Source organism: Balaenoptera ricei, chromosome 6 (genome assembly GCF_028023285.1).
Source record: "Balaenoptera ricei isolate mBalRic1 chromosome 6, mBalRic1.hap2, whole genome shotgun sequence".
Lineage (NCBI taxonomy): Eukaryota > Metazoa > Chordata > Mammalia > Artiodactyla > Balaenopteridae > Balaenoptera > Balaenoptera ricei.
The window spans coordinates 89,592,831-89,614,956 of NC_082644.1; the positions used below are offsets into that span (position 1 = coordinate 89,592,831).

At 44.7% G+C, this 22,126-nt stretch overlaps 1 protein-coding gene across 2 annotated transcripts in view; it reads right to left on the bottom strand.

Moving 5' to 3' along the window:
• GABBR2 (gamma-aminobutyric acid type B receptor subunit 2) overlaps positions 1–22,126 on the bottom strand; it is a 347,953-nt gene that overhangs the window by 160,588 nt on the left and 165,239 nt on the right. For both annotated transcript variants that reach the window (XM_059925145.1, XM_059925146.1), the window contains exon 4: positions 10,634–10,735. In XM_059925145.1, the coding sequence (XP_059781128.1) occupies positions 10,634–10,735 (102 nt within the window). The remainder of the gene's footprint in view (positions 1–10,633; positions 10,736–22,126) is intronic.

The window sequence follows — 22,126 nt, forward strand, 5'->3', positions numbered from 1 at the left end:
ACTCAGCAAGGATCTCATTCAGATTCGACGGAGAAATTAAAACCTTTACAGACAAGCAAAAGCTAAGAGAATTCAGCACCACCAAACCAGCTTTACAACAAATGCTAAAGGAACTTCTCTAGGCAGGAAACACGAGGAAGGAAAAGACCTACAATAACAATCCCAAAACAATTAAGAAAATGGTAATAGGAACATACATATCAGTAACTACCTTAAATGTAAATGGATTAAATGCTCCAACCAAAAGACATAGACTGGCGGAATGGATACAAAAACAAGACCCGTATTTATGCTGCCTACAAGAAACCCACTTCAGACCTAGGGACACATACAGACTGAAAGTGAGGGGATGGAAAAAGATATTCCATGCAAATGGAAATCAAAACAACGCTGGAGTAGCAATTCTCATATCAGACAAAACAGACTTTAAAATAAAGACGATTACAAGAGACAAAGAAGGACACTACATAATGATCAAGGGATCAATCCAAGAAGAAGATATAACAATTGTAAATATTTATGCACCCAACATAGGAGCGCCTCAATACGTAAGGCAAATGCTAACAGCCATAAAAGAGGAAATTGACAGTAACACAATCATAGTAGGGGACTGTAACACCCCACTTTCACCAATGGGCAGATCATACAAAATGAAAATACATAAGGAAACACAAGCTTTAAATGCTACATTAAACAAGATGGACTTAATTGATATTTATAGGACATTCCATCCAAAACCAACAGAATACACCTTCTTCTCAAGTGCTCATGGAACATTTTCCAGGACAGATCATATCTTGGGTCACAAATCAAGCCTTGGTAAATTTAAGAAAATTTAAATCGTATCAAATATCTTCTCCAACCACAACCCTATGAGGCTGGATATCAATTACAGGAAAAAAAAGTGTAAAAAATACAAACACATGGAGGCTAAACAATACACTACTAAATAACCAAGAGACCACTGAAGAAATCAAAGAGGAAATCAAAAAATACCTAGAAACAAATGACAATGAAAACACGACGACCCAAAACCTATGGGATGCAGCAAAAGCAGTTCTAACAGGGAAGTTTATAGCAATACAATCCTACCTCAAGAAACAAGAAACATCTCAAATAAACAACCTAAACTTACACCTAAAACAATTAGAGAAAGAAGAACAAAAAACTCCCCAAACTTAGCAGAAGGAAAGAAAGCATAAAGATCAGATCAGAAATAAATGCAAAAGAAATGAAGGAAACAATAGCTAAGATCAGTAAAGCTAAAAGCCGGTACTTTGGGAAGATAAACAGAATTGATAAACCACTAGGCAGACTCATCAAGAAAAAAAGGGAGAAGACTCAAATCCATAGAATTAGAAATGAAAAAGGATAAGTAACAACTGACACTGCAGAAATACAAAGGATCATGAGAGATTACTACAAGTAACTATATGCCAATAAAATGGACAACCTGGAAGAAATGGACAAATTCTTAGAAAAGCACAACCTTCCAAGACTGAACCAGGAAGAAACAGAAAATATAAACAGACCAATCACAAGCACTGAAATTGCGACTGTGATTAAAAATCTTCCAACAAACAAAAGCCCTGGACCAGATGGCTTCACTGGTGAATTCTATCAAACATTTAGAGAAGAGCTAGCACCTATCCTTCTCAAACTCTTCCAAAATATAGCAGAGGGAGGAACACTCCCAAACTCATTCTACGAGGCCACCATCACCCTGATACAAAACCAGACAAAGATCACAAAGAAAGAAAACTAAAGGCCAATATCACTGATGAACATAGATGCAAAGATCCTCAACAAATTACTAGCAAACAGAATCCAACAGCACATTAAAAGGATCATACACCATGACCAAGTGGGGTTTATCCCAGGAATGCAAGGATTCTTCAATATATGCAAATCAATCAATGTGATAAACCATATTAACAGATTAAAGGAGAAAAACCATATGATCATCTCAATAGATGCAGAAAAAGCTTTTGACAAAATTCAACACCCATTTACAATAAAAACCCTCCAGAAAGTAGGCCTAGAGGGAATTTAGTAAAGGCTATATATGACAAACCCAGAGCCAACATCGTTCTCAATGGTGAAAAACTGAAACCATTTCCTCTAAGATCAGGAACAAGACAAGGTTGTCCACTCTCACCACTATTATTCAACATAGTTTTGGAAGTTTTAGCCACAGCAATCAGAGAAGAAAAAGAAATAAAAGGAATCCAAATCAGAAAAGAAGAAGTAAAGCTGTCACTGTTTGCAGATGACATGATTCTATACATAGAGAATCCTAAAGATGCTACCAGAAAACTACTAGAGCTAATCAATGAATTTGGCAAAGTAGCATGATACAAAATTAATGCACAGAAATCTCTTGCATTCCTATACACTAATGATGAAAAATCTGAATGAGAAATTAAGGAAACACTCCCATTTACCACTGCAATAAAAAGAATAAAATACCTAGGAATAAACCTACCTAAGGAGACAAAAGACCTGTATGCAGAAAACTATAAGACACTGATGAAAGAAATTAAAGATGATACAAACAGATGGAGAGATATACCATGTTCTTGGATTGGAAGAATCAACATTGTGAAAACGACTATACTACCCAAAGCAATCTACAGATTCAATGCAATCCCTATGAAACTCAATGTCATTTTTCACAGAACTAGAACAAAAAATTTCACAATTTGTATGGAAACACAGAAGACCCCGAATAGCCAAAGCAATCTTGAGAAAGAAAAACGGAGCTGGAGGAATCAGGCTCCTGGACTTCAGACTATACTACAAAGCTAGAGTAATCAAGACAGTATGGTACTGGCACAAAAACAGAAATATAGATCAGTGGAACAGGACAGAAAGCCCAAAGATAAACCCACGCACATATGGTCACCTTATCTTTGATAAAGGAGGCAAGAATATACAATGGAGAAAAGACAGCCTCTTCAGTAAGTCGTGCTGGGAAAACTGGACAGTTACCTGTAAAAGAATGAAATTAGAACACTCCTTAACACCATACACAAAAATAAACTCAAAATGGATTAAAGACCTAAATGTAAGGCCAGACACTGTAAAACTCTTGGAGGAAAACATAGGCAAAACATTCTATGGCATAAATCACAGCAAGATCCTTTTTGACCCACCTTCTAGAGAAATGGAAATAAAAACAAAAATAAACAAATGGGACCTAATGAAACTTAAAAGCTTTTGCACAGCACAGGAAAACATAAGATGAAAAGACAACCCTCAGAATGGGAGAAAATATTTGCAAATGAAGCAACTGACAAAGGATTAATCTCCAAAATGTACAAGCAGCTCATGCAGCTCAATATCAAAAAAACAAACAACCCAATCCAAAAATGGGCAGAAGACCTAAATAGGCATTTCTCCAAAGAAGATAAACAGATTGCCAACAAACACATGAAAGGATGCTCAACATCACTAATCATTAGAGAAATGCAAATCAAAACTACAATGAGGTATCACCTCACACCGGTCAGAATGGCCATCCTCAAAAAATCTAGAAACAATAAATGCTGGAGAGGGTGTGGAGAAAAGGGAACCCTCTTGCACTGTTGGTGGGAATGTAAATTGATACAGCCACTATGGAGAACAGTATGGAGGTTCCTTAAAAAACTAAAAATAGAACTACCATATGACCCAGCAATCCCACTACTGGGCATATATCCTGAGAAAACCATAATTCAAGAAGAGTCATGTACCACAATGTTCACTGCAGCTCTATTTACAATAGCCAGGACATGGAAGCAACCTAAGTGTCCATCAACAGATGAATGGGTAAAGAAGATGTGGCACATATATACAATGGACTATTACTCAGCATAAAAAGAAACGAAACTGAGTTATTTGTAGTGAGGTGGATGGACCTAGAGTCTGTCATACAGAGTGAAGTAAGTCAGAAAGAGAAAAACAAATACCGTATGCTAACACATATATATGGAATCTAAAAAAAAAAAAAAAGGTTCTGAAGAACCTAGGGGCAGGACAGGAATAAAGACGCAGAGGTAGAAAATGGACTTGAGGACACGGGGAGCTGGGACGAAGTGAGAGAGTGGCATGGACATATATACACTGCCAAATGTAAAACTGATAGCTAATGGGAAGCAGCCACATAGCATAGGGAGATCAGCTCGGTGCTTTGTGACCACCTAGAGGGGTGGGATTGGGAGGGTGGGAGGGAGACGCAAGAGGGAGGAGATATGGGGATATATGTATATGTATAGCTGATTTACTTTGTTATAAATCAGAAACTAACACACCATTGTAAAGCAATTATACTCCAATAAAAATGTTAAATATATACATATAGGGAAAAGATGACATTATACTGAAACCTGAGATAATCTACCATATTTTAGTATATTTTACCGCCTTTTTGCTCATTTTCATAGCACCACGACAGTCCCGGTTTGACCATGTAGGACAAGAAAACTCCCTTACCTGACGTGGAGGAGGAAGTGATGATGGAAGCTTGACGTCTACTCAAGAACGAGGAAGATGGGGGCCTTCTTCACCTCCCCGCTTTTCCTTTGATTATAAAACCTGGGCCACTAAGTTCTCGGCATGGCACTCCCTTGCCTTCCTGCTTGTATCTCTCACAGCGCTCTACACTAATAAACTCTTTCCTTACCTGTCACTTTGCCTCTTGTTGAATTCTTTCTATGCCTAGACAGAAGAGCCTATGCTCTACTAAGGCCTGGAATGCATTCTGTGGTTTCAAAATGAACAGAGGCGCACATCTGGGGCCTGGCACTCACCCCCATAAAGCCTGGTGCTTCAGTGTGGGCACCATGGGAATACCCAGGGCTCTTTGAGGGATGGCCTCCCAGCCCAGACTGGCAACAGTTAACATTAAAGGCCCCTGACTGAAACAGGCCCAAAGTGAGCTTAAAGGCCTGGGGTCTTCATCACACAGAGATGGTTTTATTCCTGACTTTCCTTTAGACAAACTTTGATACGTATCTGCTAAATCAGCCTGATTAATTCCATTATTCAGTTCCTCTATGTTCTTGCTTATTTTTGCCTGGCTGATCTGTCCAAGACTGAGAGAGAGAGATGTTGTGGCTCCCAATACTATTGTGTTTGTGTCACTTCTCCTTTGTATTTTAACAGGCTTTTCTTTATATATTTCAGTGAGATGTAATGTATAGCAATAATGGTCCATGAGTGTGATATTCTCAGGGTGAATTGTACCCTTATCTATAGAAAACGACTTCCTTAATCCTGTTTAACACCTGTACCTTGAATTCTCTTTATTCTAATGTGAACACTGGATCCTTGCTGCAGTTTGGTTTGCTTGATATACTTTTGCCTGACTTTTACCTTTGACCTTTCTGTGTCACTGTGTTGTAAATATAACTATAGTTAGTTCTTCAAAACACAATCTGAAAGTCTTTGCCTCTTCATAGGGAGTTTGACCTATTTGAATTTATGGTCAGAATGACTATATTTGGTCTGCAGTTTTAGTTTATACTTTCTGGTTTTCACATTTGCTTTCTGTTTTTTGATATGTGGACTAGATTTCTTTGCTTTTATCTTCCATGTTTCAGGAGCTTCAGGTTCTATTTGTATTATAGCATACTTACCGTTAAGTTATTCAAAGCCTTTTTTAACTTATATTTTTCTAATTATGAAACTCATAAGCAAAATAGTCTCTTTTGAGTCCCTCTCCTACTTAAGACCAGGAGTTTAGCACCCAATTTTTTTTTTACTCACTTCTTTGGCTCTGTTAATGGAATTTGGGTTTTTATATCTCAATTACTGTTATTACAGTATCTATTTGCATTGCATGTATATGCACGTTTGCTTTCAAAATGAATTTCTGCATCTGCATACACTTTTATAACAACTTTTTATAATGACTACTTAGCTCTCTCTCCACGGGCTTTTGTGATCCCTGCTCACCTGCTTCTGTCATGACCTCAGCTATAAAGTTTGCTATCGTTCTCGGCAGGCTGATAAAGGACTTCAAGGATTAACTTCAAGAAGGGCACTGGCTAGTAGTACATCATGTGAGTCTCACACATCGGAGAATGTCTCCCAGTTGCTCCATCATCTCTGGGATTGAATGTTGCAAGGGAGTCGAGGGGGCCTGGTTTTGCACCTTTGTGGGAAATTTGTTTTTTTCTGGGCTAGATACTTGTAGATTTTCCCCTTTCTGTTTGTATTTCAAAACTTCTGACAAAATGTGTCTGGGTATTACTCTCTATTCACCAATTCTGCTAGAATGCAGAAAGGCCAGCTAGACTGCACATACAGTCTGCACATTTCCTTATGAAACTGTTGACTTTGTAATTTCAAAATGGTTGAATATCGGCAATTTTGTAAGGTCCAATCTAGTAGATCTCTCTTGAGCCCACTTAAGTTTGTCACCTATTTTTTTTTTAAGTAAACTTCTTATTTGAGAATAGTTTTAGATTTATGGAAAAATCACAAAGAGAGTATATAGAGTTCCCATATGTCCTCACCCAGTTTCCCCTATTATTAACATCTTACGTTAATATAGTACATTTGTTATAAATAATGAATCAATGTCAATTCATTATTAACTAAAGCTCATACTTTATTCAGATACCCTTAGTTCTTTTCTCTAGTGTCCTTTTTCTATTCCTGGATCCCATTCAGGATACCACATTATATATCATTGTCATGTCTCTGTAGGCTACTTTTGGCTTAGACATTCCTTAGTTTTGAAGACCTAGACGGTTTTGAGGAGCATTGGTCAGGTATTTTGCAGGATGGCTTGCAACAAGAATTTACCTAATGTTTTTCTCATGGTTAGACTGGAGTTATAGGTTTTGGGGAGGAAGAACACAGAGGTAAAGTGCCCTTCTCACCACATCATATCAAAGGTACATACTATCAACATGACTTATCACTGTTGATGCTGACCTTGGTCAACTGGTTGAGGTAGTTGTCAGATTCTTCCACTCTAAAGTTACTCTTCTTTTCCCCCCTTTTCATCCTGTGCTCTTTGGAAGGAAGTCACTTAACAAGTGGGTAGTTCTGCTCTACCTCCTTGGGCCTGAAATATCTACATAAATTATTTGGAATTCTTTGGCATAGGAGATTTGTCTATTCTCTCCCATTTACTTACTCAATCATGAGTATCTGTTTTATACTTTGGGTTATAATCCAACACCACTTTTATTTTATTGCTCAAATGTCCCAGCTTTGGCCACTGGGAGCTCTTTCAGTGGCTCTTTCAGTTGGCTGCTGTACTCTTCTGACACACCTCCATCAGTGTGTGTTGTTGATGTGGTTTGAGCACGTCCTTAACTTTCTGGCACTACAAGATGCTCCAGGATCATCTTGTATGTTTCCTGTCCCAGTCCTAGAGTCAGGCATTTCTCCAAGGAGCCCTGGTTCCTTTTCATGGAGAATGGTATTAGAAACCAAGATCTGGGTGGTAGTTGTGCTTGTTGATACTGAGATTCCTGTTTTGTTTTTGATTTTGGTTCTGTTTCATTTGTCCCAGTTTTCCCTTAGGATCTCCCTTCTCCAGTGTCCATAACTTATCTTTCCTCTCATTAGACTGATCTCTTTGACCGTTTCCTCTGAATTCTGGCAAAGCAATTCAAGTTTGTCCTCCATATTACTGATTTTTAGTTTCCTTGGCATTAACTCTGCTCTCTACTACCTCCAATGCAGATTTTAATTCTGCTAGTTGCTATTTAGTTATCTTCCTTGTCCTCTGTACTTCCTTCTCTATCTTATCCCAGAGCAAACCAAAGATTTGCTTTTTCTCTAAGCTTTCCAGAAGTTAATTTTCTTTGTTCCTGAGTATTTTATCCTTGTGTTCTCTGTTAGCTTTGTCTGTCCAGACTTGGTATTTTGTTTACACACACTCAGCAAATGTGTTGAGCAAATTAGGTTTGGTTCCAGGTGCTGGGGAACAAAACAGTGACCAAGACAGACAGAAAGTGCTGCCTCCTAGAGCTTACATCCTAGTGGGAGGAGACAGATGACAAAACAACTGGGTAAAATGTATAGGAGGTCAGATATTATCGTGGGTTAATCTGTATCTCCCAAAGATATGTAGAAATCCTAACTCCCAATACCTCAGAATGTGACCTCATTTGAAACCAGGGTCGTTGTAGATGAAATTAGTTAAGATAAGGTCATATTGGAGTAGGGTAGGCTCTTAATCCCACATGACTAGTGTCCTAATAAGATGATGTGAAGAGAAAAGGGGGAAATGTCAGTGAAGGCAAAGACTGGAGTTACACAGCCACAAGCCAAGGAACATCAAGGATTGCCAGTGATACTAGAAGCTTAGAGAAAGGTACGGAAGAGTCTCCAAGGCTGCCAGAGAGCACAGCCTTGTCGACATCTTGACCTTGGACCTCAAGGTGTGAGAGAATAAACTTCTGTTGTTTTAAGCCACCTAGTTTGCGGTGCTTTGCTATGGCAGCCCCAGGGCACTGATACAGATGTCCATCAGTGAAATGGAGAAAATTAGCAGAAAGGGGGGGTGGGAGTGTGAGGGGCAGGGATTTAAATTTTAAATAAAGCCTCTGGGAAAAGGGGACAACTGAGAAAAGACTAGAAGAAGATGCAAGAAGGAGCCATGCAGGTTCTGGGGGAAGAGCACTCCACACAGAGGGGATCCTTTGCCAACAGCCTGAGCAGGCTGTCCTTGGCTCTGCTCTCCCGGGCTTATGTGCTGCTGGAATCCTTTCTCAGAACTGCAGCTGTGTGGGGCGGTGGAGAAGCTGGACCATGGCATTGCCCAGATCTGAGTTTGAATTCCAATGCACCACTTTCCAGCTGGGTGACTAGGGGTGAGTTCTTAACCTCGTTGAGGCTCAAGCTCCCCATCTGTGAAACGGGGATACAAAAATTCTCTCTGTCCCAGGGCTCTGGGGAGGGCTGAATGGGCAAGTGAAGGTCAAGGGCTCTGCAGGGGGGCCTGGCCCTTGCTCAATGCACTGGAAAGGGCAGCTGCTGTTTTCATCAGCGTTCATATCACTCCTGCTTCTGTTGGAATTAGTTGGCTGATGAGCAGAGCACCCGGTTCCATCCATCCCCAGTTTCTTGTAGACTTTCAACTAATGCGTCTGCTCCACTCATAAAGGCTCTTTAAATTTTAAAGCCCACAGAATTCCGCTGGGCCTCTGAGGTGCAGGAAGCTATTTCCAGTGCCCACCCTGGGGAGACACTGTGTGTGGCAGGAGAATGTCAGCGCAGCACCAGAGCCCCGTCCACCCCAGCCCCACCCCAAGTGGTCCCTGCAGAGCAGGCACTCCACTCCTCTGATCCTCCGGGCCTCTGCACAGCCAGACTCCACCCTCAGGCCACATTGTCTGTGGAGGAAGAGCTGGGCAGATCCAGCCCCAGACACCTAGGCTGCTAGCAGGCCCTCCCTAGCTACAGTTTCCTCATCTGCAGAGGCTCCCAGGGCTGAAATGTCAATGCAGATGTGGTATCTGCTCCTGAGCAGGTGACAAACAACTGGTGCTCTGCTCCCCTGCTCCCCATCTCTGGGTCTCAGTCTCCCCATATGTGAACTGAGGGCTTCATGAGCTCTAAACTGCCACCTGCTCTGATTGGTATAACCTGGGACCAGCCCAAGAGAGAAGGGACATGTCAGCAGTTGGCATCTGAGGCCTCAGGAGACTTTCAATGTGGGCATGACGAATGGAAGAGTAAGGTGACAGCTCTAACTATGTCTGTACCTGCTTATAATCCCCCAGCAGCTCCCCACTGCCCTCAGGATAAAAGACCAAACTTCTTAGCTCAACATCCAAGGCTCATGGAAACTGGCTCCAAATTCTGTTTTCGGCCTCAGCATCTTTCCCATGGCCCCACCCCGGTACTCCAGCCTCCTGGCATTCCTGCTGATCCCAAGTGCACAGTGAGCATGGCTGTCCTGCCCTTTGATATTCACCCTGCAGGTCTCATTCCTGCCCATCCTCTGTGGCGGAGCCTTGTCTGAACCCTCCCCCGGGAGGGATGAGTCACTTCCTCCCTTTGTTCCCCAGCCCCTCCGTTCCTGGTACCCCTGAGAGGTATCTGCCTTCCTTACCAGCTCTGAGTGACCTGAGGACATTGGCAGGCCTGATGGTGTCTGTGAGCCCAGGAGAGTGTGTGGCACAAACACGGTGTTTGAGAGAGTTTGGGGAATGAATGGACAGATGACAGTTAGGAACTACTTACAACTGGGCAAACATCTAGTTGACCCTTCTGTTCCTGGAGTGAGTGTCACTGGAGGGGGTCAGGAGCCTGAGCTTTCAGTCCCAACAACAGTACTTCCTTGCTGTGGGTTTGGGCAAGAGAGCTCCTCTCTCTGAGCCTCTTCACAACAGACATGATAATAATTGCACCCTGGTTGCCTCTCAGGCTGGGTTGAGAGATACAGAATCACCCAGCAAGCTCCACATGGCTGTGCACCTGGCAATCAGACCTCTGGCCAGTGCTGGACAACCAGCACTGGGGACAGCCAAGGGAAGCCAGCTTCTGAGAGCTTCTCCTCATATGTCCGATGCCAAGGATGAAATGAAACAGCCTGAATTCGAGACTCCTTCAAAGTCAGGGGATTGGGGGAACCCCAGGAGCATGCGGTCAGTCTGTCCTCTGGGCTGTGGCCAGCTGCACCTACCTTAAGCTTTTTGACACTGGTGCAGGGATCATTGGAGAAGCTCTCAGTGTCTGAAATCTCGATGTCCTCACCATACAGAACCCCGGTCAGGTCGTTCCTCACCTGCCAGCAAAGAGAAAGCAGAGGGTGGGTGTGCTGGCGGCCACAGGAAGGGCCAGTTCAGAGGGGTCGTCCTGGGAAGTGGCTCAAATGGGCAGGGTGATTTTCTCCATCGACGCACAAAAGGAGTGGGTTTTATCTTCATTAAAAACTAGAGTGCCCCCTGGGGCCTTCGAGATCTCCCAGTCCCACTCCACACTTGACACATAGGCATAAGGAGGCCAGACAGGGAAGGGGCTTACTAAAGTTGCCCAGGAATTTCCTGGAAGAATTAAGACAAGCACCCAAGTCTCTGGACTTTCATGCTGGTGTTTCATACTATCTCCAAATCAGATTAGTTAAGTACATCATGCTGTCTCCAAATCAGACTATTCAAATACTTCTTTATTTATATTTTGCATTATTTATTTGCAATATTACTTCATTTCTAGGGTGAAGAAATAGCTGAGATATTCATATAGACAAAGTAAAACAGAGGAGAGAGTAAGGGGGTATGGAATCAGCCTGAGATGTTAAACATAACTATGTGTCTGCTGACACACAGAATGACTAACATCTATGTGCTTGGAAAGCAGAAAGCTGCAAACTCCAGTGTTCACACAGACTAGCCAATGTGTGAAGCAGCCTGTGTGGAAGGATACTAGGGAGTGGTGGGGACTGTGGCAAACTGGTGATTATATGCCTCACCTAAAGATGGCACTTGCTGCTCAGCTCCAAACATGCTATGCCAGAATGTTGGTCCAGAGTCACCAGACCTTCTGATTTTGGGGGGGTGAAATCAGAAATCCAGATTTTTATTTTTATTTATTTATTTCTTGGCCACGCTGCACAGTATGCAGGATCTTAGTTCCCCAACCATGGCTCGAACCTGTGCCCCCTGCAATGGAAGCAAGGAATCTTAACCACTGGACGGCCAGGGAAGTCCCTAGATTTTTAAAATACAGGATCTCCCACATTTTAAAATGTTGATATTATTTTCAATTTTTTTTTAAAAACAAAGTTAGGACCAAAACAAATAAATCTGAAATCTGTATCTGGCCCATGTCCATGACTGTATACCCTCTGATATAAAGCCATGGAAACGAGACTGTGTGTTTTAGTAGAAAGAACCAGGTGGGAGTTTTGGGACCCAAGTTCCAGGTCTTGCTCTGGCACTGAGTTGCTTGTGACCTCGGCCTCTCTGTGTGACCCTTTCCCTCTTAGGGCTTCAGTCTCCTCCTCTTCAAGAGAAGATGATCTTTAAGAGCACTTCTTGTTCCTACCCATTAAGATGGCTATTATCAAAAACCAAAACCCAGCAAGTGTTGATGAGGATGGGGATAAATTGGAACCCTTGTGCACTGTTAAAATTACCCATCATATGGTAATACGATCCAGCAATTCTACTTCTGGGTATATACCCAAAAGAATTGAAAGCAGGGACTCAAAGAGATATTTGGACACTCATGTGCATAGCAGCATTATTCACAAGAGCAAAAGGTGGAAGCAACCCAAATGTCCACCAACAGATGAATGGATAAACAAGTTGTGGTTTATATATACAATGGAATATTATTCCGCCTTAAAAAGGAATGAAATTTTGATATATGCTACAACATGGATGAACCTTGAAGACATTATCCTAAGTGAAATAAGTCAGATGCGAAAGGACAAATATTGTAAGATTCCACCTAGATGAGGTACCTAGAGTAGTCAAATTCATAGAGACATAAAGGAGAACAGTAGCTCCTAGGGGCTGGGGGATGGGGGAATGAAGAGTTATGGGTACAGAGTTTCTGTTTGGGATAATGGAAAGTTCTGGAGATGGCTGGTGGTGCCTCTTGCATAACAATATGAAGGTACTTAATGCCTCTGTAACGTAAATTTAAAAATGGTTAAAATGGTAAATTTGATGTTATGTACATTTTACCATGATTAAAAAAAAAAGCACTTCTTGTTTCAACAAGTGGTGGATCCTCCCAATGTATGTATCAAAATGTTTTGAATAATTTGGCCCTGAATGTCACAGGATGGTCACTGGGAAGCCACCACCGTAGAAGGGGAACAAAGGGGGTTTCAGTGGGAACTGCTGTATTTCATTTCTTTAAAAGAAATATTACCCAAATAGAGCAAAATGTGAACACATTAATTCTGGGTGGCTAGTCCATGGGTGTTTGGTGTTCTGTGCTTTTCTGAATGCTCGAAATACTTTGCAATAAATGTTTTGTAAAAAGAATGACACTGCCGCAGTCAGGGTGAACCTTGTCCATCCTTAGTTTTTACCTCTATTTTGATGGAAGATTGGGAGCTAGTTGCTTGAAAAAAAAGTTGACTTTGCCATTACAGTTCATTTCTGCTGCGTCAAATCCTTTTTGCCTTTTTTTTAAAATAAATTTTATTTTATTTATTTATTTTTGGTTGCACTGGGTCTTCGTTGCTGCATGCGGGTTTTCTCTAGTTGCGGTGAGCAGGGGCTACTCTTCATTGCAGTGCGTGGGCCTCTCACTGCGGTGGCTTCTCTTGTTGCAGAGCACAGGCTCTAGGCGTGCGAGCTTCAGTAGTTGTGGTGCACGGGCTCAGTAGTTGTGGCTCGTGGGCTCTAGAGCGCAGGCTCAGCAGCTGTGGCACACGGGCTTAGTTGCTCCGCGGCATGTGGGATCTTCCTGGACCAGGGCTCTAACCCGTGTCCCCTGCATTGGCAGGCGGGTTCCCAACCACTGCGCCACCAGGGAAGTCCCTCAAATCCTTTTTGGATGCAGGTGGGGTTCCATTATTAGTTTTGTGTGTCATGAGGGTGCTGTGGAGCAACAACAATTATTAAACACAGAAAATGTGCAAACTCGGCCCTGCTGGAAGGCAACACAGCCAATTCACAGACTACCAAGACATGCACAGTCGAGCCACGGCTCTCCACGTCCATGCCACCCAGAGCTAGGGAAACTACTCGAACTCTCTTGAGTCTCAGTCTTTTCACCTATAAAATGGGGGCAATACAGCATGTAACTTACAGGGCCCAGCAAAAACACCGAGGATGTGGAATGGCTTTGGAAATTCTGAAGTTCTTTACGCTGCTTAAAAGCTGGAATGATCATTTCCAGGCCTAAGACGCAGCATCAAGGCTGTCAGTGGCTTGGAGTATCTATCTGTGAGTAAGTGTGTGCATGAGAGCTGTATATAATTAACGGCAGAAAAAATATTTTACAGGCAGTCACAACTCGAAACAAACAAAACCAAAACACCCTAGGGGTTACCTCATTCTGCCCCTAATTTCACAAATGAGGAAACTGAGGTGTGACTCCCAGGCCAGTGCTCTCTGAATGGTCCCAGGCTGGCTCTTCTGGATCCTGCCAGATGTGGACAGTTCCTAAGGCTTATGAGCCAGAACAGGTCAGAACAGATGGTTGGTGACATTAGGCACTCACTGATCATAATTTCAGCACAAAGAAGTCTGCTCAGCTTGAGCATTTATTCTAATGGACTTTTTTAGGGAAAGCAAATGGAAAAAAACAGTAATAAATGATATTTTAAAATAACCAAAGCATGTTAAAGAAATAATGCAATTGATCCACCTCACAAGGAAAAAAATCCACACTCCCACGTGTGGCTAGAAGGATCATTCATTGCACTGGTTAAAGATTATTAAGTAAGTTAGAAAAAAAAACCTTTTTTTTTTCATTCTGGTACTGCAGGTATCTCCTGTTTTACAGGGCCAATATCTTTTATCAGCTTGCTAAAAACTGCATTTCAGCAAACTGCATCCTATTTTTTACTCACCTCCACTATAAAAGCAGAAATATGTTCTTCCTGGAAAGGAGTGACACTTAATTCTCAAGAAAATAGAATACATTCATACATACACACACACTCAAGTATAGCCAGAGTCCCACTGGGGGCCTAATCTGCATATGGGGCCCAGGGAGGCAGCCATCAGGAGTCTGATTTGCTGAAAGGCCCTGGCCATCCTGGGAGGAAGGGGGAGAGATGGGTGCTGATGGGCAGGGAAGGGACAGAGAAGAAGGCTGCCCCATCACCTAGAAGGGAGGGTCAGGGCTGCCAGTGGAGTGAGGAAGACCATGAGCGGGGCCCTGAGTGCTGCTAGAAGGGAGATTAGGAAGGGTTGAGTCCTTAAAAGCTGGGCCCTCGGGGCCAGCTCACGGGGCTGAGATTGCCTAAGGGAAGAACTCTCCCTGCTTCTGGAGCAATGAATCCCAGTCCTGGCCATCGGAGCAAATCTGAAAGGAGCACAGCTCACTCGGCACCAGGGAGAACCAGTGGGTCAGAGCTCTAGGAATAAATAATCGAAAATAGGCTTGGAGGCAACAGCTGTTGATTTTCCCCTCAAGAACTGGTATGGACTGTGGATGCGAAGTAACACCAGAAAGCATGTCCCTAAAGCAGTGGTTCTCAAAGTGTTCCCCCTGGACCAGTAACACCAGCATCACCTGAGGGAACTTGTTAGAAATGCAAATTCTTGGGCCCACCTCAGACCTACTGGGTCAGACACTCTGGGGTGCGGTCCAGCAATCTGTGTTTTAGTCAGCCCTCCAGGTGATTCTGATATATTTTCAAGTTTGAGGACCACTGTCCTAAAGAAGGCAGGACAAGTTTTAAGCAAACCATTGATAATGGTATGAAAAAATGCTTTTTATGGCTTGGATATTTTCTGCTTGATTAGGAGACCACAATGTTTGGACCTGAGGAAGGCAATTACCAAAAGGGTGAGCAGGACTGGGATTCACATTTAAAAAGGTATCACATCTAGAACGTGGAGGGGACAATCACCCTCTGCTCTGCCCACCTCAGAGCACACCTGGAGTGCTGGGCTCAGTTCTGGGTGCATTTATCAGGGATTGTGACAAAGTGGCTCAGGCTCAGAGGACAGAGGTGTGGCTACGACAGGGACCAAGAACCCTTTAGAAGACCATGGACATGGTGGCGGGGGTGTTGGGAGTATAAAGGTCACAAGGGGTGACACCAGTGACTCCTCAGGAGTGGTGAGGAGTGACACCAATTGGTGACACCAATTCCCAGTGCAGCCTTGGGAATCAAAGATCCAAATCCAAGAATTTTAATTAACACTTAGACTCCAAGCTCTAGGGAAGTCCAACGTCTTGAAAGAAGTCAAGAGCCAGGCAGAATCAGTGGCTTTGGGGGAAAGCTCAGAGCTGGGAGGACCGTCCTGCTCAGGCTGAGTGGCAGAAAATGCTGTCAGGTCAGATCAGCTGTCTAAACTGCGGGCCCAGTGGGTCTATACACGACCTTCCCTCCCAGCTGGTTCACGGGCTGTAGGAGAAGGGGTGACAGGGACTTGACACTCCAATGAAGGCATCACAATGGCCTCGCTCCTCCAACTGAGCGCACAGCCCCCATCCACAGGCTCGGCATTGGGGATACACAGCTGGTCCTGCGAGATGCAGGGGGAGAAGCGGACAGGCTGGAGAAGGTAAAGGGGATCAGAGGAAAAGACACGAAGCTAATGGAATTAGGAAAAGAGTATAGGTGAACAGACTCTTCGGGAGAATTTTCTGGCTTAGCATAACTGAGAGTATGTGACCCATTTTAAGCATAATGTGGGTCCACCCTGTTCTACCAGGGAGGCTTGTCACCACCTCTGAGCAGGTCACAGTGCCACTCCACCTGCAGGCCTCTTCCCTGCTCTGAAGGCTGCACCTCTCCACTCACACACCCCAGCCGCCCAGATGATTCTCCCTTTCCGGAAATCACCCAGTGATTGGGCTTATGAAATAACAGCATTGTGTCCCACCCTGAATAACTGCCATGTGGGTCAGGCTGTTCTTTCCACCCATGCTGTCCCTGCTTCAGGGTCCCAGGACCACATCTGCATGCCCTGCCAGGTTCCTGTCCCCCTGCAACTTTCTGCTGCCCACAGGTACGGCCAATTAACTCTCTCCCTGAGGTGAGATCCCCCACCTCAGCCTTGGAACTTCCCTTTCTCCAGCAAGGTAATGTAAGGAGCCTGAGGTCAGGAGGCCAGGGGTTTCAGCCCCCTGCCAGCTTGGCAAGGGGCCTTCTTAGACCTCAGGCTTTCAATCAGGGCTCCTGCTTCATTCCTGGGGCTGGAATTCTGTCTCTTGTCCAGTCACTCTCTGGCCTCTGGGCTTGAGTCCCTTTCTGAACAGCTACCTAGTGCCTGGTCATTCCAGGATGGGGCCCTGTTTGTTCTTCCCAGTCTCTCTCATTCATTCATTCATTTATTCATTCATAATATTGACATCTCTTCTGTTCCAGGCACCATGTGAAATAATACGAGGGTTCTGATGGAGAGCAAATCCATTCTTGGGTCTCTATCTAGAGGGGGTGAGAGACATTAATCAGATAATTACCCTGGTACCTACAAGACAAGGTGCTCAAGTTCAGGGGCATGCTTCCAGGAGAGGCTAACATAGAGAAGTCAGATCTAGGACAGAAGGTAGGGCAGAGAGAAGGATTCCAGGCTGAGGAGCAACACATTGCAAAGGTCCTACAGCGGGAGAGAGCTGGTAGGAAAACTAGAAGAGCTGTGCTGGTCTGAAGCACAGCATGGGCAGGGGCTGGGGGAAAGCTGTTGGAATGAAATGAGAAAGAACAGGTGGACAGGAGAAGACCATGAGAGCCTCATAATTCACAGGAAAGATTCTGGTCTTCAGCCTAAGAACAGTGGGAAGCCTTCACAAGGTTCCAGGGAGAGGGTGGCATGATTAGAACTGTGTTTTAAAACCAAGACTCAGGCTGCTATGGGACCAATGAGGGCAGGTGCATGAGGGAACAGGAAGGCCATTGAGGCAGCTACAGAACCATCCACATGAGAGATTCTGGAGGCTGGATGAGGAGATGGTGGTGGATGTGACATGAACTGACCCACTTGGGGATATATTCGGGGTAACTAATAATCTGTATTAGTCATCTATTGCTGTGTAACAAATTATCCCACAACTTAGTGGCTTAAAACAAGAAATGGTTATTATCTCACACAGTTTCCATGGAGCAGGACTGTGGGAGTGACTTAGCTGGGTGCTATGGCCAGGGTCTTTCATGAGGTATTTTCAAGATGTTGACTGCAGCTGCATGTTAGAATCACCTGGGAGTCTTTAAAAACTACTGATGCCCTGGCTGCATCCTAAACCAATTACAGTCCCTGAGATAGGACTCAGGCATCAGCACTTTTAGAGGTCTCCAGGTGATTCCAACATGTAGCTAAAGTTGAGAACCACAAATGAAGGGGTAAAAGCCACAGAACTGCCAGGCTCACAGCTAGGTTGCCAGCTTCCTAAAAGCCCCCCAAGTCACCTACTCCTACCTTCTCCAGGTTCTGGGCACCATCTTCCTTTACAGCTGGGACTTCTCTCCTACCCCAGTCAACAGTTATGTCTCATCTTTAATCCCCAGATCCTTCTACTCCTGGCCCCCAGCACCACGAGCAGATCCTGACCATGTCAGAAGGGAGAATGGTGAGAAGGAAAGCAAGGAGAAGGGAATGATGGAGAGACAGACAGTAAGAAAAGGAGGAGCAGAGGATTATTACAGCTGTAATTTCTCACATTCGGACCACACGTCCCAGGCGGGGAAGGCTCTGATGGAGCAAGTGAAATGCAAAGGGAGGCGAGGCCGCAGGGACTATCAGAGACCCCAGGACACTTGGCTTCTGTGGCCAGTAGTTACCCAGACACCTTCCCTAAGGAGGCCACTGCACCAGCTGAGGAATCATCCAGAAAGGCGGAGATCCAGGTAAAGATGGGGAGAACCAGGTCTGCACCACATGCACTTTACAACTCTTTGAAAATTCTAATTAGGTTACGAAATGAACTTGAGAGCAAAGCGAATTTCCAGCTCTCCTATGGAAGCCGAGGTAACCTACTTTGTCATTCAAATACACTTGCTATATATAGCCCTAGATTGTGCTGAAGTGTCACTCCTCTTACCTGACTAAAGCGTATAATTATAGATTTACTTCTATTCATTCATGAAATGTGTCTTCACTTGATTAAACGGTTCATTCAAGGAAAATCCATTAAAATATGGAACATGTTAAAATGTGGCTCATTAGAGGCAAAGGGCACTGCTGTAGTTAACATGCTAATTAGGATAAACAGGCATTTAAAACACTCAAATCTTTGAATAATTCAGGTCACTTTTACTGGGGCTGGAGCTCCCCAGGAACCACCATTAATTTAAGCTAATTAAAAAATTAGCCTGGAGAAGAGCAGACCAAGACAGGAAGTGATGGCCGACTTCAAACACTGAAGGGCTGTCATGTGGAACGGAGGGCACCTGGTTCTGGGCACCCCTGTGTTGGAGGTGGGGCCAATAGGTAGATGGGTCAGGAAAGCAGATTTTGGCTTAAAGCCAAAATGAACGTTCTAATGATGGGGTAGGCAAATTTGGTAGTGAGCTCCCTGTCATCAGAGGTGTGCAAGTAGAAGCTGGTCGGGATGCTGGAGAGGGGATTTTTCTTCCACCGCCAGTGTTTGTGGTTCTAGGAGAGTAAGTTTCAAAATCCCACTTGCCCCCACTCTTTGCCTTTTTGAATTTTAGAGTTGCTAAAGCAGTCCTCTGCAGCTCTGAAGTTTTTCAAAGATATGAGGCGTGCAGTTTGAGTCCCAGAGAAACGTATCCATGTGGTTATATTTCTACCTTTCTAAACCTGATGAGCACTCGTTGAAGAAATTGTTCCTTTTGAAAAATGGAGCCATCTAATTTTCAGATTTCTACAAATAATTTTAACCTATAGTTGGAGTTGAGTATAACTGAAACTTTTAAAAAAGGGTAAATACATAAGTGAACATGTATTAGATCTACTGCTCATATGGGATACTTGCACAGGCACCGTGACATTTGCATGTTCACACTGCAGAGCCAGTGGGTTAGATGGTGACCGCCAAAAAGGTATGTCCAATTCCTAACCATCAGAACCTATGGATGTGACCTTATTTAGAAAAAGGGTCTTTGTAGATGTAATTAATTTAAGGATCATCCTGGATTACCTGGATGGGCCCTAAATCCAATGATAAGTGTCCTTATAAGAGAAAGGCAGAGGGAGATTTGGGACACAGAGGCATAAGGGAGAAGGCAACGTGAAGACAGAGGCAGACAGGAGTGATGTGGCTACAAGCCAAGGAACACCTGGACCCACCAGAAGCTGGAAGAGGTAAGGAAGGATTCTCTCCTTAGAGCCTTTCAGAGAGAGCATGGCCTCGCTGATACCTTGATTTCAGAACTCTGGCCTCCAGAACTGTAAGAGAAAGAATTTCTGTTGCTTTCAGCCACCGATTGTGGTGCCTTGCTATGGCAGCCCCAGGAAACTAACACATCTGGGGCCTCCTGAGACCTGGCAACTTGTTGGTTCAAACCACATTCCCATGGTTAAGCCCAGGCTTACTGTCCTGTTTACACCCTCACATCACAGGCTGAGTTTTCCCGAAGGGAATCTGGTTTCCCTCTACTCAATGGTCACTTGTCTGTCCCAAAGAAAAATGGTTTTTCTCACTTCCCCAGAGTTACCAAGAGCAGAAAAACAAGTGTGTGTGTGGGGGAGGGGGGGGGAGGGGGTCGGGGTGGGGGAGTGGTTCCCGGTTGGGCAGTGGCTAAGAATCTGCCTGCCAATGCAGGGGACACAGGTTCGAGCCCTGGTCCGGGAAGATCCCACATGCCGCGGAGCAACTAAGCCCGCGAGCCACAACTACTGAGCCCATGTGCCACAACTACTGAAGCCCACACACCTAGAGCCCCTGCTCTGCAACAAGAGAAGCCACCACAATGAGAAGCCCACACACTGCAGTGAAGAGTAGCCCCCGCTCGCTGCAACTAGAGAAAGCCCACGTGCAGCAACGAAGACCCAATGCGGCCAAAAATAAATAAATAAAAATAAATTAAAAAAACAAGTAGGGGACCATGAGTGGCAGTGTCATGAGACATGGCCCCGTGGGGGGCCGCCAGCCTCATGAGCCTCAGTGGAGGGCTCAGGAGTCCAGGTCGCTGACTTTGTGCTGGTTCGCAGAGCTGACCACAAGCACCAGGGCTGTCACATCCCCTCCCTAACTAACGTGGCAGTCCTGCAAAGGGGAGGGCTTTGTTTTAGTTCCAGGGTCCAGCATCGTGCCTGGCATGCAGTAGGTGCTCAAAGCTATGAGATGAATGAGAGAAAGAGCGAATGCACACCACGTCCATCTAGGCTATCATGTAGATATTCTGAGCCCGGGAGTTTATGCTATGTCTTGAGACGGTCTTGCAGGGATGAGGCAAATGCCCAGGGGCTGGACCGCACGCCTCTGCCTGAAGACACAGCCGGCTGACATGGGGACCAGCCCTGGGCATGGTGCTGTGGTGCTCTCCTGGGGGACCCGTGGGGTCTGAGGGCAGATAGCGTTCCCTGGGACTGTTTCCGTCCCGCCATTACTTAGGCACAGGGCTGTGGGGACCTGTGACCTGAGCTCTGCCCAGATACTCACATCCAGCCCTTACAACAGCTCCCACCTGCTGGTAGGTGTACGATGAGCCATGGTGGCTGGAAACAGAGATCCCAACAGGCAGAGCTGGCCTGAGCAACAGGCCCCCACACCCAGGACCCACCCAAGACAGCTGCCTCCTCCTTTGCAGCCCTCACCACCATCACCCTATATGGCAGTCCTTCAAAGGGAGGGGTGGGAAATCCCATGGGCCACAGTCCCCTCCTCCCTTGCCCACCATTTGCTGCTCAGGGGCCCATCTTCCAGAGCTACATGCTATGGGGCAGGTACACACCCTGGATCCAACTGCATGGGGTGGGACAGATGACTCAGTGGAACTAGGGTTCTCTGGCTCTCAAATCCATGTTCCCATCAGCCAGCCTTTCACAATTTTAGAAATTCCGAAGAATCTTAAGTGTGATGAACAGAATAATCTATGCGCCGCCCCCCCCCCTCCACCGCCACCCTGCAAGATGTCCACCTCCTTATCCCTGGAATGCACGACCTTACGTGGCAAAGGGGACTCTGCAGATGAGTTTAAGTGAAGGATCTTGAGATAAGGAAACCATCCTGGATTATCTAGGAGGGCCCAAGGTGATCAGAGGTGTTTTTATAAGGGAAAGAGGGAGGTAGGAGAGTCAGAGCCCAAGAAAGAATGATGACAGAGATTTGTTTGAAGAAACCACACTGCTGGCTTTGAAGATGGAGGACAGGGCCAAGAGCCAAGAAAAGCAGGCGGTTTCTAGAAGCTGGAAAAGGCAAGGAAACAGATTCTCCCATAGTCTCCAGAAGGAACCAGTCCTGCTGACACCTTGATTTTGGCTCAGAGAGACAGATTCTAAACTTCTGAGCTCTAGTACCGTAAGATAACAAATGTGCTATTTTAAGCCACAAAGTTTGTGACGATTTGTTCCAACAGAATAGAAAACTCACATAATAAGCTTTGGCCTTGAGATCCTGCACATCCTCAAAC